Genomic DNA, 14,138 nt, shown 5'->3' with positions numbered 1-14,138 from the left:
GCTGAGAAAAAGATTTGACAGTGGTATTAAGACATTTAAGACAAAGCTGAGATAACACACAGAAGTCACTTGAGCAGTTCCAGTGTCATCCACTGAAACAAGAAATATTCTATTTACGACTTTAACAAGAGGAAGACAGAAGTAACTGCTTTCAGAAAATGAATGTATTAACATAGAAAAACTACACAGTAGCATTGGTTTCTTTGCCCCAACAAGGAAAAATAAACTCAGTAGTAAAGAACCTGGAATAAATCAATCAGTGCAAATTGTTGTAACAGGTTGTCCACTAGAAGAGACTACTCAGGCACTGGAGAATTCACCATATTTTGATGTGTTTCTTGTCAAATCTTTATGAATTCTTAGCAGCCAGCTTAAAAATATCACTAGCATCAGTAGAGATGGTTGTGTTACAACATGCAAAATATCTATGATTTCACAAACGTGCAAATTAGCCTGCTATGCTTAAAATTCAAGCTATAAAGCTTGAATATATAAGACACTTAGATATAAATCCAAGTGCCTTGGAGACATTCTGCCCCCTTCCCACCCACCCCTCTGCAACTTGCTGACAATGTTCTAGGTTATGCTGGCTCTCTGGGTCCACTTCTCTATAGAGCTCAAATCCACCAGTCGTCAACACAGGTAAAATATTATAAGAAATAGTTGGCCTCTATATAAAGGATAGTTGGCACCTGCCAGAATATTTCAGGTTCAAATTAAAAAAATCAAATTCATGAATCTCTTCTACAGTTCTACTGATCTTCCCTCCTAAACAATAATTCTCGTAACAGAGCATTACAAACTGGACAAATGAGCACCATTTCTAATAGTAGCTTTTTTTTCTGCAAGGAACAGATGCTGATGCAGTGACTATTTTGACCTATTTCTCTGAAATCATTATGACTACAAGGCACTTATCTCTAAGAAATGTACAGTTAAGACACTGAAAGTGAAGAAGAGGCTTCTGAAAATTGCTGGTTGTTAACAACTACGCACTTCCAGTAGAATTCTAGCACCCCAGTAATATATTGAAGCTTTTTCTAATGCATCTTAGCTTGTCTTGAAACTTGTACAATCCACAGAGAACAAGAATTTATAAGCTACATGACACTAAGGGTTGAAACTACAGGCATGAAATGATGCCACTCTTCAGTTTTAAGTGAAAGTTTTTTGAAATAAAGCCATTGAAGAAAGTGGCATGATGGATTCAGTCATGAGGTACTCATTTAACAACCCTCCCAGATCCTGCCCTACATCTATGAGAAGACACTGCTTTGAAGAAGGCCTCAGTGTACACCAACAAGACTAAATACAAGGGCAGCTCCAAAAGCAATGCCTCCTATTTTATCATGTCAGCCCAAGACATCAAAGGTGGGATGGCAGTGGAGGCTGAACCTTCCCTGCAATGTTCCGTTACATTTTATTGCTGTGTGACAGATGGCAGCAAAGGGTCTGTCTGACAAAACTGCATCTGACATGGAGGCATGTAAGAAGCAAAAAATGGCACCCACTGACATTCATTACTGCTTGCTGAACACTTATGGAGACCACACAGTGGTGCTTCTCAGCAGTGATGGCACTGGGTCACTTTCACAGGAGCAGATTTTTACAAATGTGTCATGCAGCTCTTGTTTATCTAGTGAACTGGTGAAAACACAGCCAATGGTGGTGACTATGTTGAAAAACAGGGCTTTGTAGTGGAGGACTTGATCTATCAGAGTTGCTGTGCTCTTTGTATCTATTCTAGTTTCCATGGAAATAAATAGCAGGCATTACTTTTGCAGCAGGCCACACACATCACACCAAAATGTCATACCACATAGAGCTGTTTCCAGATGCTTCCCCATTCCCAGAGTGTAGTGGTAACTTCTTGAACCAAGGGAATTTCAGCAGGTATTACATTTTCTGTATGTCTAAGAAAGGGAAGAAATTAGAACAACAAAAATGTACCAGTTTTTTGTGAGTTTGCATTATGGTTACTGTGTTTAAGGCGTATAAAATGCGTTACTACTCATCATTTAGCAGACAAGATGCTTAACATAAAAATTAAATTCAGTACCTTTTCTTTTCAACAGTAACTTCCTTGATGCAAATAAAAGATTTAGGAAATATTCCCTGTAGACAGAGGAAAAAAAGTTACAATGCACTCTGTTATCATTCTCAGTACCTGACGTGTCCTGCCTGTACTACAGCTGAAACCTTTTAATTCATCCTAAAGGAATGTTTGACTATCAGTCTATCCACGACAAACCTCACGTGAACTAGCATATATAGGCTTAATAATTGAGCTAAGATTTTGATAAATTTTTCTCTATGCAGGAGATGAAATTCATAAGTGGTACAAAGCCTGGGACTAAATGGAGCCTTGAAGACCTTTACGAAAAAAGTAAATTAATTCAAAAGTTATTTCAAGTGATATTCTGATCAGCCTGTTAACCTGAAGGCACAGCAATTATTTTTTCATCACTTTGTTTCAAACAATGCTTATTTCTAACATTTACCAACATTGTTCAGAATAAACACTGTTCAATTTGAAAGGAAAGAGGCGAGAGATGGCAGAGTTCACTGATCAGAACAGAATCTGGTAAAAAGAAGTATCAGTCAGCTGATTCCTTAAAAACAGTCTCATAGGAGCGAATAGTGGATCTTACCTCTGATCCTTTATGTCTTACTAAATATCCCTTGTACCAGTCTAAAAGAAGGGGAGAAAGAGTACACTCAGTACGATAGAGCACATACCTGAAGAAACATACAAGCCTTTATTTTTTTCCCTCCATGTAAAAGCTATCTGGCACAGGATGTTTAAAAAAAAAAAAAAGTTATTTCCAAAAAATTCAGAAAGACAAATGAGTAGCAGGAAATAGTCAGCAAGGCTTATACACAGGCAAGTGCTGTCAAGTCTTTTCTCTGTCTGCTTTCAAGTCTTGCACAGAAGGAACAAATGTTCGTATGCAGAATATAACACCCCCACACTTACACAAAAAAGAGGATAAGCATTTTTACCTTATGTATGTAAAGGTTTACACATTTATAGAAGTTGATAAAGCTTGATAAAACATTACTTGTTTTACTGAAAAGCCCTTTAAGCTCTGCTGATTGTGTTCTAGATGTTAAGCCAAAGTAATACAATTTACTTCATTCTGTTTTCTGTGGCTACACACAAGTTCTACATGCATGTTTTGCATGTGCAAAACAAAAATAGCACAAAGTGTGCCCAGAAAAAACAACTACTATTATTCTTCAGCTGCAGCTGGCAGCATCTTTTTAAGGCATCTGATGGAAGATCTGCTTCCTCATGCACGAGATGAAAGTTGCCACTTCTTCACTGGCAAACATTATTCATAAACAAGCTATGACATATTTTAAGAGCAGAAAATTTGTAACAGACATTTAGATTAAAAAAAAATGACCCTGCAGAATTACCACTTCCTTTGCCAGACTGTAATGACAACTTCTCTACGACTTCAGCATGTTCCAGGTCAGAAACCTGAGATGCTGGTTATTTCTGCAGTTAACAGAGGCCAAAGCATACAGAGTCTAAAAAATTATGTAGGCTTTTTAATTTTTTAAAGACTGCATGAATTGCTACATGTAGCTTTGAGAGATGCATCTATTGACCGTTAGTCTAAGCAATTTTTTTTTTTACAGCAATGCTCACAGACAGTGCATTTATCTTACAAATCCCAAAACCCCCACAGTTCTTGTGCTCAAAAACATCAGAGATGCATTTTCTCAGATGCTCTTTTCTCAAAAAACTTGCTGTTTCCAAAAAGCGTAGAGGTCTGTGCAGTGGAACAGAGAACAGACAGGGCTCAGCCAGTCTTCTTGTAAGACTTATAACCAGTGTTCTGCAGCACTGAACTCTCTAACTGCACAAAGCAGTGGTGGCCTTACCTCCAGTATTATTGCATTTAATAAGATACAACCTATAGTGCAAGAAGGACGGAGATAATAATTATGACTAGGTTTGCAAAGTTTGAGGCAATTCATATTTTTAAGGATAATTTTGATGTTTTATCTCATCTACTATATTGTTGACAGAACAGGAGAGGGATACCATCTAGAGAGACCTGGACACACTTGAAAAGCGGGCACACAAGAATCTAATGAGGTTTAACAAAGATGATTGCAAGGTGTTAAACTTGAGTCAAGGCAAGAACACATTGAGAGCAACCCAGCAGAAAAAGATTTGGGTGTCCTGGTGGATGAAAAGCTGGACATGAGCCAGCAGTGTGACCTTGCAGCCTGGAAAGCCAATGGCATCCTGGGCTGCATCAAAAGAGGCTAGCAGAGAGAGAGGTGATGATTCACCTCTACTCTGTCCTTTCAAGGCTCCATCTGGAGCACCACATCCAACCCTGCGTTCTCCATGACAGGAAGGATGCAGAGCTGTTGGAACGGGTCCAGAGGAGGGCCACCAGGATGATCCGAGGGCTGCAGAATCTGCACTACGAAGACAGGTTGAGGGAGTCGGGCTTATTTAGATTGGAGAAGAGAAGGCTCTGGGGAAACCTCGCTGTGGTCTTTCAGCTCTTGAAGGACTCTTATTAACAGGAGGGTGGGGGGTCTTTACATGGTCTGATAGTGACAGGACTGGGGGGGAATGGCGGCTTTAGACTAAAAGAAGGCAGATTTAGGTGAGATGTTAGGGAAAAAATTTTTTACTCAGGGGTAGTGAGGCACTGGAACATGTTGCATCAAAACGTGGGTGCTCCATCTCTGGAAGCATTCAAGGCCAGGCTGGGTGGGATCTTGGGCAGCCTGATCTGGTGGCTGGCAACTCTGCCCAAGGCAGAGGATTGGAACTGGATGATCTTTAGGGTCCCCTCCAGCCTAAGCCATTCTATGATTGTATGAATTATGTGACTGCAGATCGTAAACAAACAAAAATACATCAGTATTACAACAATTTTTGAGAAGACAACCAACTTTTAATAATTGCAACACCATTGCTTTATACTAGATCAAAACTTCAATCACTTTGATGGACACGGTATATAATTCAGTCAGAACATGAAGTGTAAATAAGGACGAATACACTGTTACCACCTGCATGCCAGTATCAACAATGAAATCAGCTTTACAAATCCACAGAGTTGATGTTCTCTTATTCTTCTGCTACTTGCATTTATTTTATATTTATAGCAGTTGGTCAGCTATGCCAGCTCTGTAATCTTAGGACACCATGTTGAATATTTATCATGCAATACTTGACTTGGACTTCTATTGTTTAATATGTTCAGTAAGCTGGATGATTTATCATGCTGACCTAAATGTATTTTGAACAACTAGATTTCCTTCTTATATTGTAGGAATACAGCAGTGCCGAATAAAAACAATTATGCAGCATCAGTAACAAATGTCCATCAATAAATACTTAGATTAGAAGCAAAATCATCACCTGTTAAGGTTTGCCTCGAATCTAACGTAGCTTCCATCAGGTACAGTCCGACATGAACTTCACAAATGACATTTACCTTGATGCTTCCTCAGTTTGTAATGGCTTCTCAAGGAAACCACATGTCCTGTAACTTTTCTGCTTTTGGCTTTCCGAAAATGAGTAAGTTCTTTCTTAAAAATAGAACAGTCACCAAGATATGCCAAAAACATAATCAGACAGCTACTTATGTAACATAGCAAACGTATGTAATAAAGGATTAAATTATTTAAACAGAAATTAAATTATTTAAAAGGAAACTATAACTTTAAGTCCACTGGCTTACCTTCACAGGACTCCAAGATATGGACCACATCACCAATTTGCAGAGGTAGCTGTTGTACTCCTGTGCCTTTGAAATTGTATATTGCTGAAAATTTAGAGGGCAAAAATACTGATTTTCAATACAGCCATAACTACAGTTAAACTGATAAATAGGCACTTATTTGAATTCTGACACTAGATAAATAGACGTGAATAAATAAAGAAATACATGGAGCTGTAATTCTATGAAGGAGCTTCATCTCAATTCCCATTACTTTATCTCTTCTGAAAATTCACTTGTGCTGAAAAAAAGCACAGGAAGAAAACCAAGCCATTATAGCAAATACTCTACTATTGCATGGAATCATAGAATTATTAAAAGCAGCAAAAAAAATCACCAAGATCATCAAGTCCAAACGTCAACCCCATATTTGAATGCAGATCAGACACACACACACACACACACACACATCTGTACACGTTTGCTGTCACGCAGATCTGTCAGTCTGCTGGTCGGACTGAGCACGCAGTTTACATAAAGTAGTTGTGATGCCAGGGCGAATGGGCACAGACAGATGTGTGCAAAGTCAATCTACCAAATTTTTCTGAAGATGCTTCGTCTTAACGTGAAACGGTTTCATTTGGAACCAGTTAAAAAAAATCCTTATTTTTGTGTATTTAATCACTCTGAAAAGGAAGAGTGGCAAATTTTAGAAGTCTTCTAATCAGAAGATTATCTGTATGTTGTTTGAGAGAGCAATCAAGAAAAATGAGCTTCTTTACTTGTTCTTATATTCTACGTCTGCAGGATGTGGGCTGCTATGGTAAGCATTCGTTTCTGTACTTTTTTCTTTGTGTGCTTGTTTATAGACTTCCACAATAGTGTTACAGATTAGAAGTGGCTATTGGATCTATTATCATTCAGGGAAACTACTTAAAATATGTAAACCTAAAACCAGAATTAAGCAGCACAAGTAGGAACAGCACAGAAACTGCCACTTCTGTGGTGCCAGAAAGGTGGTAGCATACAGGGTTTTCTTCCTCTCTTCCCAGTCCATCCATCCATCCAAGGCATCCAAACACGCAGTATTTTGAGCAATAAAGATTCTTTAGAAAGGTCAGTTTCCAGTCAGCATATTCCCACATATTTTTGGTACCCTTCTCCCTGAGGCTTCTAAAGCTGCATCTTGATTTCTGCTAGGCCAAAATGTTTGTCAACGACACATTTTGCTCTAACATTTCACTTGAAATAAAGTTTAAAGTCTCAAATGAGCCTTTCAAGTGTGTGTCCAAGGCAGAAGCATAGAGCTAATATTTCCCATTTATCTTCCATTGATTGTTTCTTGTTAGTCTTCATACTTCATTATACTTTTACAACAAATTTGTAGGAATTTAGGAGCCTTATTTAACAAAAAAAGTTATTTTTTCCTGTTAACACGGAGAGGCCTTCCCACCAGTTCCTACTCCTGGTTGTATAGATAAAGATAGAGAAATTCAATTATTAAACACAATGGAAAAAAATAGCAAACCAAATAAGTTGAAGAGACTCTGCTTTGCAGATTAAGCCATTCATTCAAGCAAATCTTGCTGAACTGACCCAGCTAAACACAAAATTAAAGTGATGTATGACTGCGTTTAGATAAGCTATCTTTTATTATCTTGAAGGAGAATTCAGTAAGTTAAGATGGCAAGTAACTCTCGTAAGTACATAAAACATTACAAGTACTTGCCATCTGTTTCCATCAGAGTGTGAGGGCTGTGGAGCAGAGGCTATTGCTGTTATCCTGAAACATCCACACAGATTCAGCTACTGTTGACTAAAATACACTTCATATTTCAAACTTGCACTGCTCTGCTTCCAATTGCATTTCTCTCAAAATGCAGATGCAAATGACTGAGTCATGTATTTAAGGTGCACATTGGTTTTGCTTTCTGCTAATAACTCCATGAATAACAATTAATATAATGAAAAATGCAGTAACTAACTGACAAAAGGAAGTGGCTTTACCAGCTAAGACTTTTCTATATGACTAAGTAGAAACTTGATGGGATGTTACTGTAGCATTCAGACTTGTTTTTGGTGGGAAGTGTTTAACAAACTCCTACTAAAGGGGGGGGGGGAGGGGGGGGGCACAAGGAGCTGAGAGCAGACAGAATGAGGACAGTCACCTAACGTGGCCAAAGGGTTATTCCATCCCATCCTGTGGGGAAAAAACAAACAATAAAACTGAGGGAGCAGCGCTGTCCCATTTCAAAGCAGGACTCTGAAGTGGTGTAACAAGAGTCACAAAACAAGCCATGCCAGCAGTGGGTCAGCATGTGGTGAGCAATTGTTTTGTGCACCTTTTGTTTTGTACATATATATTATTATCACTACTATTGTTTCCTTTTCTGTCTTGGTAAATAGCGTTGTATCTCAACCAACAAGTTCTACTTCATTGTATTTTTTCCTGATTCTCTTCCCCCTGCCACTGGGAAGGGAGAGTGAATGAATGACTGTGTGGTGCTGAGCTGCCTGCTGGGATGAAACACAGCATAAATGCAAGTATATCTGCTGTTAACTTCAATTAATATCATTTCCATCCAAGTGTGACTCTCTTCTCTTAGATCACTTCAGAGTTCACCAGCCAAGATTCCTTCCTCTCCACCTTCATATGTGCATGAATATTTTTTGTTTTATTTTGCTCTTGAAAAGTAATACAATGATTAAAAAACAAAACTGCATGGATTTGAAAATTATTTTCCTAACATTTACAGAAGAATGATTACAATGGGATTTTTAAAAATACACCCTCAGAAACTGAGGTCCCTTCAAATCACACTGAAGAATGTTGCCCCTCTCCACTGGCTGGCATCCTTCATGCCAATTATAACTCTCCTGCTTGGAGAACTGCATGTTCATTCAAAAACACAGGATCAAGCCCAGAAAATACCAGGTCAGTGTGTTGACATGAACATTTTTCCAAGTTTAACTCTGTTCAAGTACAAGTGGGCATCTTTGGAGCATGTCCAGATTATCCTTTCTTGTCATACAATATAAAGACAGTAAAGAAGTCTAAAGACAGTCTAAGAAGCCATTCTGATATCACTCTCCCACATTCAAGCACTCAGAGAACAAGGAAAGATATCTAATGGTGTCCACTCCAGTATCAAAGAAAAAAAAAAGATGTGAAGGCTAAATGAAATATTAAAGCCAGAGCTGTTGAGTATGTTATTCCACATAAATGGCAGTGAGCAACATATGAACATCCCTCCAACTGGATGCATATAGACAATACATGCAGATGCTACTGTAAATCTACATATGGCTGTACCATGACGTATGTATGCACACGTGTACCAAAACAACCACGTGACTCTGTACAAAACTTCATTTGCTTACAAAAAGGTAAATAAATTACCTTACCAAAAGGTAAATGAAGCAGCTGTTCTTTGATCAGAGTAGGATTCCTGTTTAACTATAAATTCCAGGAGCAGCTGATTGACACAGGGACACAGTTAGCATTATTGAAATTAGATTGCATTCTCAGCTTCAAAGACAAGGAGCCACGTGCTTGAAAAGCCCACGTCTTTGGTATTCACACAATTGGACTGTAGCTAAGGCAAGGCAGGATTGGTAAGAAAGGAGTAGTCCATTTATTAACCATTTATTAAGCCATCCTTCCTGTCTGTCCTTCCTACTTATTTTCCTTCACATGAACTCCTGCTCCTTAAAAGAAACGTTTCTATTAAATTGCTTCACTTGTGAGTGCTGCTTTTTACTAACAGCCTTCTTGGTTGGTTCCTTTGGCTACTTTCCTCTCTGCCATTTAAAAAGAATTTGAAAATGATTTCTCAGGTACAGTTTTACTGAATCAGTTCTTAATTTCACTTTACCATAGTAGAATTATCTGCAATATCTGTGTCCTAACTCATGGAGCTCTGCTGCATATTCCAACAGCCTTAGTGGACAGCCTCAGCCATCCTGTTCCATTTTATTTTGGGGAACATTACAACTCCTCTTTACGAGAGGTAACATCAAAGTATCACCTTCTGTCCTGACAGATCTATTACCTGTGTTCAGCTACCACTTTTTTCCCTCATAAAAGCCAGCATGAAATTACTCAGCTCGGACACTGACAAACCTTGTATAAAAGTATTACACAGTCCTAACACGTGTGACTTGTGCAAAGAAACCTGTAAATTTTGTGTTCTAGTATCCTGAGCGAGGGATCAGCCTGTAACTCCCACAGAACAGGTCTGCTATAACAAATGAAATATGGATGAAGTTCTAATAAAGATTCCAGAGGTCCAAGGTACATAACAAACCTCAAGGATTGGTTTGGCCAAATTGACTTATGAGCTACTGCAAAGTAAAGCTGTGTGAATGTACATTTCCTCACGTATTTTATAGCCAGATTGATTTTTTAGGTGACTTATTTTTTTTAGAAGTCGTTACGAAGAAAAGTATTGGGCCAGGCTTTATCGTTTTCTTGAAAGATTAAAGATTGCCTTCTCAGCTTATTTTTCATCTTGTTTCAGGTTGCTTTTGATGGAGAGCCAGATTGCTGCTTCCCTAGCAGCTGCAGCAGTCTGCTGCGTTCAGGGTCTGCATTTCACAGAGCAAGCAACATGATCCTTCTTCTTACACACAGTGTTTGTTCTTATAGCATGCTTAGCATAAATGTACACTACTTCTATGGCTGGAAGCCAGCTATCTGGCACATGCTACTTAATTCACTGAAATAGCAAGTGGGCAGGGATCTCAACCAAGACTTGGGGATCTTCCAGATGAATTCAGAGCACTACTGCTGGCTCCAAAGCAGGCCGGATAAAACAGTCCCGAGATGAAACTCCTGACTGGGCACTGAACTGCAAACTGTTAGGGAGGCTGTTAATAAAAGGCTTAGAAATTCAATAGGAGAATCATTCCCCAGAGACTTGAAAACAAAGGCTTCTGGAAACACAGAAAACAAATTAGTCCGAAGTGGTCAAAAAGCTTTGTGTTTATAACTGGGGAACTCCACCAGCATTAATGAACTTGGCCTCTGTGACTCAGCTGTTTTTCTTGATTTACAGTCTACAGAAATATGCTTACGACACAGCTGTTAAATTCCAAAAGCACTTTGTGACTACACTTATCCTTAGCCCACCTTCTAGGCTTCAGCTCTGCTTGAGCTTCCTACTGGTAAAGTTCAGTAGCTACACTATTTTCCATTCAATCTGTAAAAGCATAAATGTTATTTAATTTTCAAACACTCTTCTCAGCACCCTTCCAAATAAAAAAATGCCTGTACCTAAATCCTCATTGTGACCATTTCCCTGATTATTTTTTCCTGTTTTGTTGCTGAGCAGGTTTTAAAAAGTGTTGCAGTCTATTCTCATCTAATTACGTTATAAAAGAAATAAAATACATTTTTAGTTTCCCACGTAAATTAAGGAAAACCAAATAAGCTGCGAGTCAACAGCTAGCATGGCTAAGAAAAGGAAGTTCTGTATATAAGCTGCAGTTCTCTTTCAGCCTTGCTGACCTTCCTTGAGCGTGCAGTTTTCTATTAACTTAAGTAATTGTGTGACAGCAGAAACTGTGAATAAGACCAACAAGAGAAGATTACACGCATTTAACTGGTATTTCATTATTGTTGGAAAATCCATTTGACTATTGTACTCATTTTTCCTGTTCTGTTTTGTAACAGAGTAGATTCAGACATGGATATTGTCACTGTGACATACAAGCTTAGAAGTCCTTCATGTCATGCTTTCCTTAAGATCTGATATCTGCCAGCTATAAAAGTTACAGACTCACATTTACAGTAAGCCCCCAGCGATACAAAACCTGATGATCTTTTTAAAGGCTTATTTCTCTGTTGGCCACTGATAGTCCAGCTCAGACGAAGGCATAGAATTTTTTCTTGAGTAAGTTAGCCTGTAGCTAACTAGATTTACTTCTTTCTGCCCCACAATGTATGTAACAGAAAAGATACCATCCTCAGGAACTATGACAGTGCCAAGCATAAGTCAGACTGCTTCTTCACAAACTGGACACATAATTTCCTTTACTTCAATAAAATTTATCAAAATTACCAATCTGGTCTGGTTTTGAACACAGAGTTCCTTAAAAGCATGACAGAATTCACTGCACCATTTCCCTTTATGCAGACTCCCTCATCCCTTTTCACTGTTCCTGTGTTCTGTTGATTTTTAGACCAACGGTAGCTGGCTGATCCTTGAACTAAACTCAACAGCAGTCCAGGAGCTGACTGACTTCTAAATTGGCAGCAGGAAATGTATTTGCAAATAAAAGGAAATATTCATGTTTGCTTTGTCCCCACCTTCACTCTTTCTGACATTAAGCTACTTTCAGTGACCTGGACACTTGTATGAGAGCAAGTCAGTCTTCCCTTAGTGCTGGCCATTAGCTGACAAGCTGTGCTGGATTGCTGGTGCTTGAAAATTCCCCAAGTTCTGAAGCCCCTCATCTGACTTATGATAGAACAGATTGCAATGTTCACGGGACTAATATGAGTAATACAAACTGTCTTTAGCACATCAGCTAAAGACTTCTTATGCTAATAAATCATTCTCATAATTTCCTGGCTCTGTTTTAAACCTCAGTAATCAGATTTGAGGAGACAGCAGTAACCAGGGAGATGGGTGGGAGGAGTAGCAGCAATATTTCTAGCACACATTTCAGAAAATGGCACCTGCACATAACTGTAATTGCACTGATAGTGCCCTGTGAGCTGCACACAGCCTGTACTCTAAGAAGGGTGTGCCATGCTTAGAGATGATGACTTCTGAGAAGGCAGCAAGAGCACAGTTCCACTGCAAGGTGCAGTAAAACCAGCCCTTCTGAGTTTTACAATTCCCCATGTCATCTCTATAGTTGAAATAATGTTGAAATACTGTCATTATGTGTCTTCTCTTCATTGATTCTTATGGACCACAACTAAAACACACTAAGTGATTTTAGCTCATCTTGCTATTTCGAATTAAATAGTCTGAAGCCAGACATAGATTGGACTATTGCTATACAAAACTACTTATTCTGAATACTGAATTTTAAGCAAAGAAGCATCCAGTCAACATGCATTGTTTGCCTTTATGAAAACAAACATCTCTGCATTTGATTACCAGTTTATGAAATAAAAAAGTTTGTGAAAGACATCAGGTGTTCTTCACTGCAGCTCTCAGATATCACAAAGACTACAAGGTCACATCAGCTTTTTATACACTCAGCAATCACACTGGCTGTGAAGTGATCAGTTGGCAAACTCCCCCTGCTACCAACGCCCAGCAGTGACCTTGGCACAAATGACAGCCGTCAGAGTGCAGACCTCCTCAGGAGACGTGCCAGGCTGCTGCACTGGGCAGCGTGCACACAGAAATCACTGAATCACACTGAACACTGCCAGGTTACATAATGGTCTCCCGTTCTGTTTAAAACCAGTGCAAGAAAAGCTCGACTTCTCTGTAATTACGTAAATCATTCCAACCCACAATAACGCCCTGTAAAAAGCCCCCAGAAACAAAGCTTGTTCCATATTATCCTTAAGAAGAGCTACTCAGTATCCAGCACTCCATCCACATGCAAGATATTCCATCGCCAGTAGGCACGCAGACACACATCCAACAAACGCAGTCCTTCGGGTCAGTAACTTTTAGGAAAAAGTGCAGAATTACACGAAGTACATGAGATTATTTGTAAAACTCAGAAGAGCTTTATGCACATTCATTTTCATGTACTGCCACCAGAACAAGCTCCTTCTGTTTCACAGTTCTGCCACTGCTGCACATGGTAGTTGAACAGGAAGACATTCTTTTCCTCTTATTAATTCCTTGATTCACTTTAGTTCATGAAGCCTTTCTGCTCATGCTTTTAATGAATATCAAATATTACACCCCAATTTAAATGAAAAGATTTTACAGTAATTTGGGGCTCCCAGGCTAGTAACTACACACTAGCACGTAACAAACTAATGGAAGCATAAACTAAACCATGTTCCGTACTGGAAACCTACAGTTAACTTCAAAGAATTACCTTTGAGTGCTTCAGTGCTGATTGCTAATTTTAAGGCCTTTTTTTTTGTTTTGTTTTTTTTAATTGCAATTCAGTCCATTATGCAAATTATTAATTTTATGGAAAACTGCTATTGGAAAAGGACACTCCTTCCAAAAAGCACTTACTAACTCGCATGCACATTTTTCAGTAATGCTAACCCCAAATGACAACTTAATGTTCTCTGAGGAGAACTGCAGGATTCCCTTTCCCTGACATCTGTCCACTGCACCTCAAGCTGCTCCTTGTTGAACGAGCAGCAATTGTTCCACGTGTTTCTAAAACAGAGGTAGGAAAAGCTGCATTACTGTGGCAGTTCAATGTTTTAGAGCAGTGAGAGCACGGTGGGGCAGAAGCAGTACCTCTCCAAACTGGCATTCACATGCTTCTTGTTGCTCT

General features: G+C 39.0%; 1 protein-coding gene across 1 annotated transcript in view; it reads right to left on the bottom strand.

The window, feature by feature from the left end:
* DOCK2 (dedicator of cytokinesis 2) overlaps positions 1-14,138 on the bottom strand; it is a 153,837-nt gene that overhangs the window by 139,300 nt on the left and 399 nt on the right. The window contains exons 2-5 of the mRNA XM_052684869.1: positions 5,724-5,807; positions 2,652-2,692; positions 2,060-2,115; positions 1,817-1,913 (exon numbers count right to left, since the gene is read on the bottom strand). Of these exons, the coding sequence (XP_052540829.1) occupies positions 1,817-1,913; positions 2,060-2,115; positions 2,652-2,692; positions 5,724-5,807 (278 nt within the window). The remainder of the gene's footprint in view (positions 1-1,816; positions 1,914-2,059; positions 2,116-2,651; positions 2,693-5,723; positions 5,808-14,138) is intronic.

This window comes from Tympanuchus pallidicinctus, unplaced genomic scaffold (assembly GCF_026119805.1).
Source record: "Tympanuchus pallidicinctus isolate F22 unplaced genomic scaffold, pur_lepc_1.0 scaffold21, whole genome shotgun sequence".
NCBI classification, from domain to species: Eukaryota; Metazoa; Chordata; class Aves; order Galliformes; family Phasianidae; genus Tympanuchus; species Tympanuchus pallidicinctus.
This window is presented reverse-complemented; position numbering and strand designations above follow the sequence as displayed.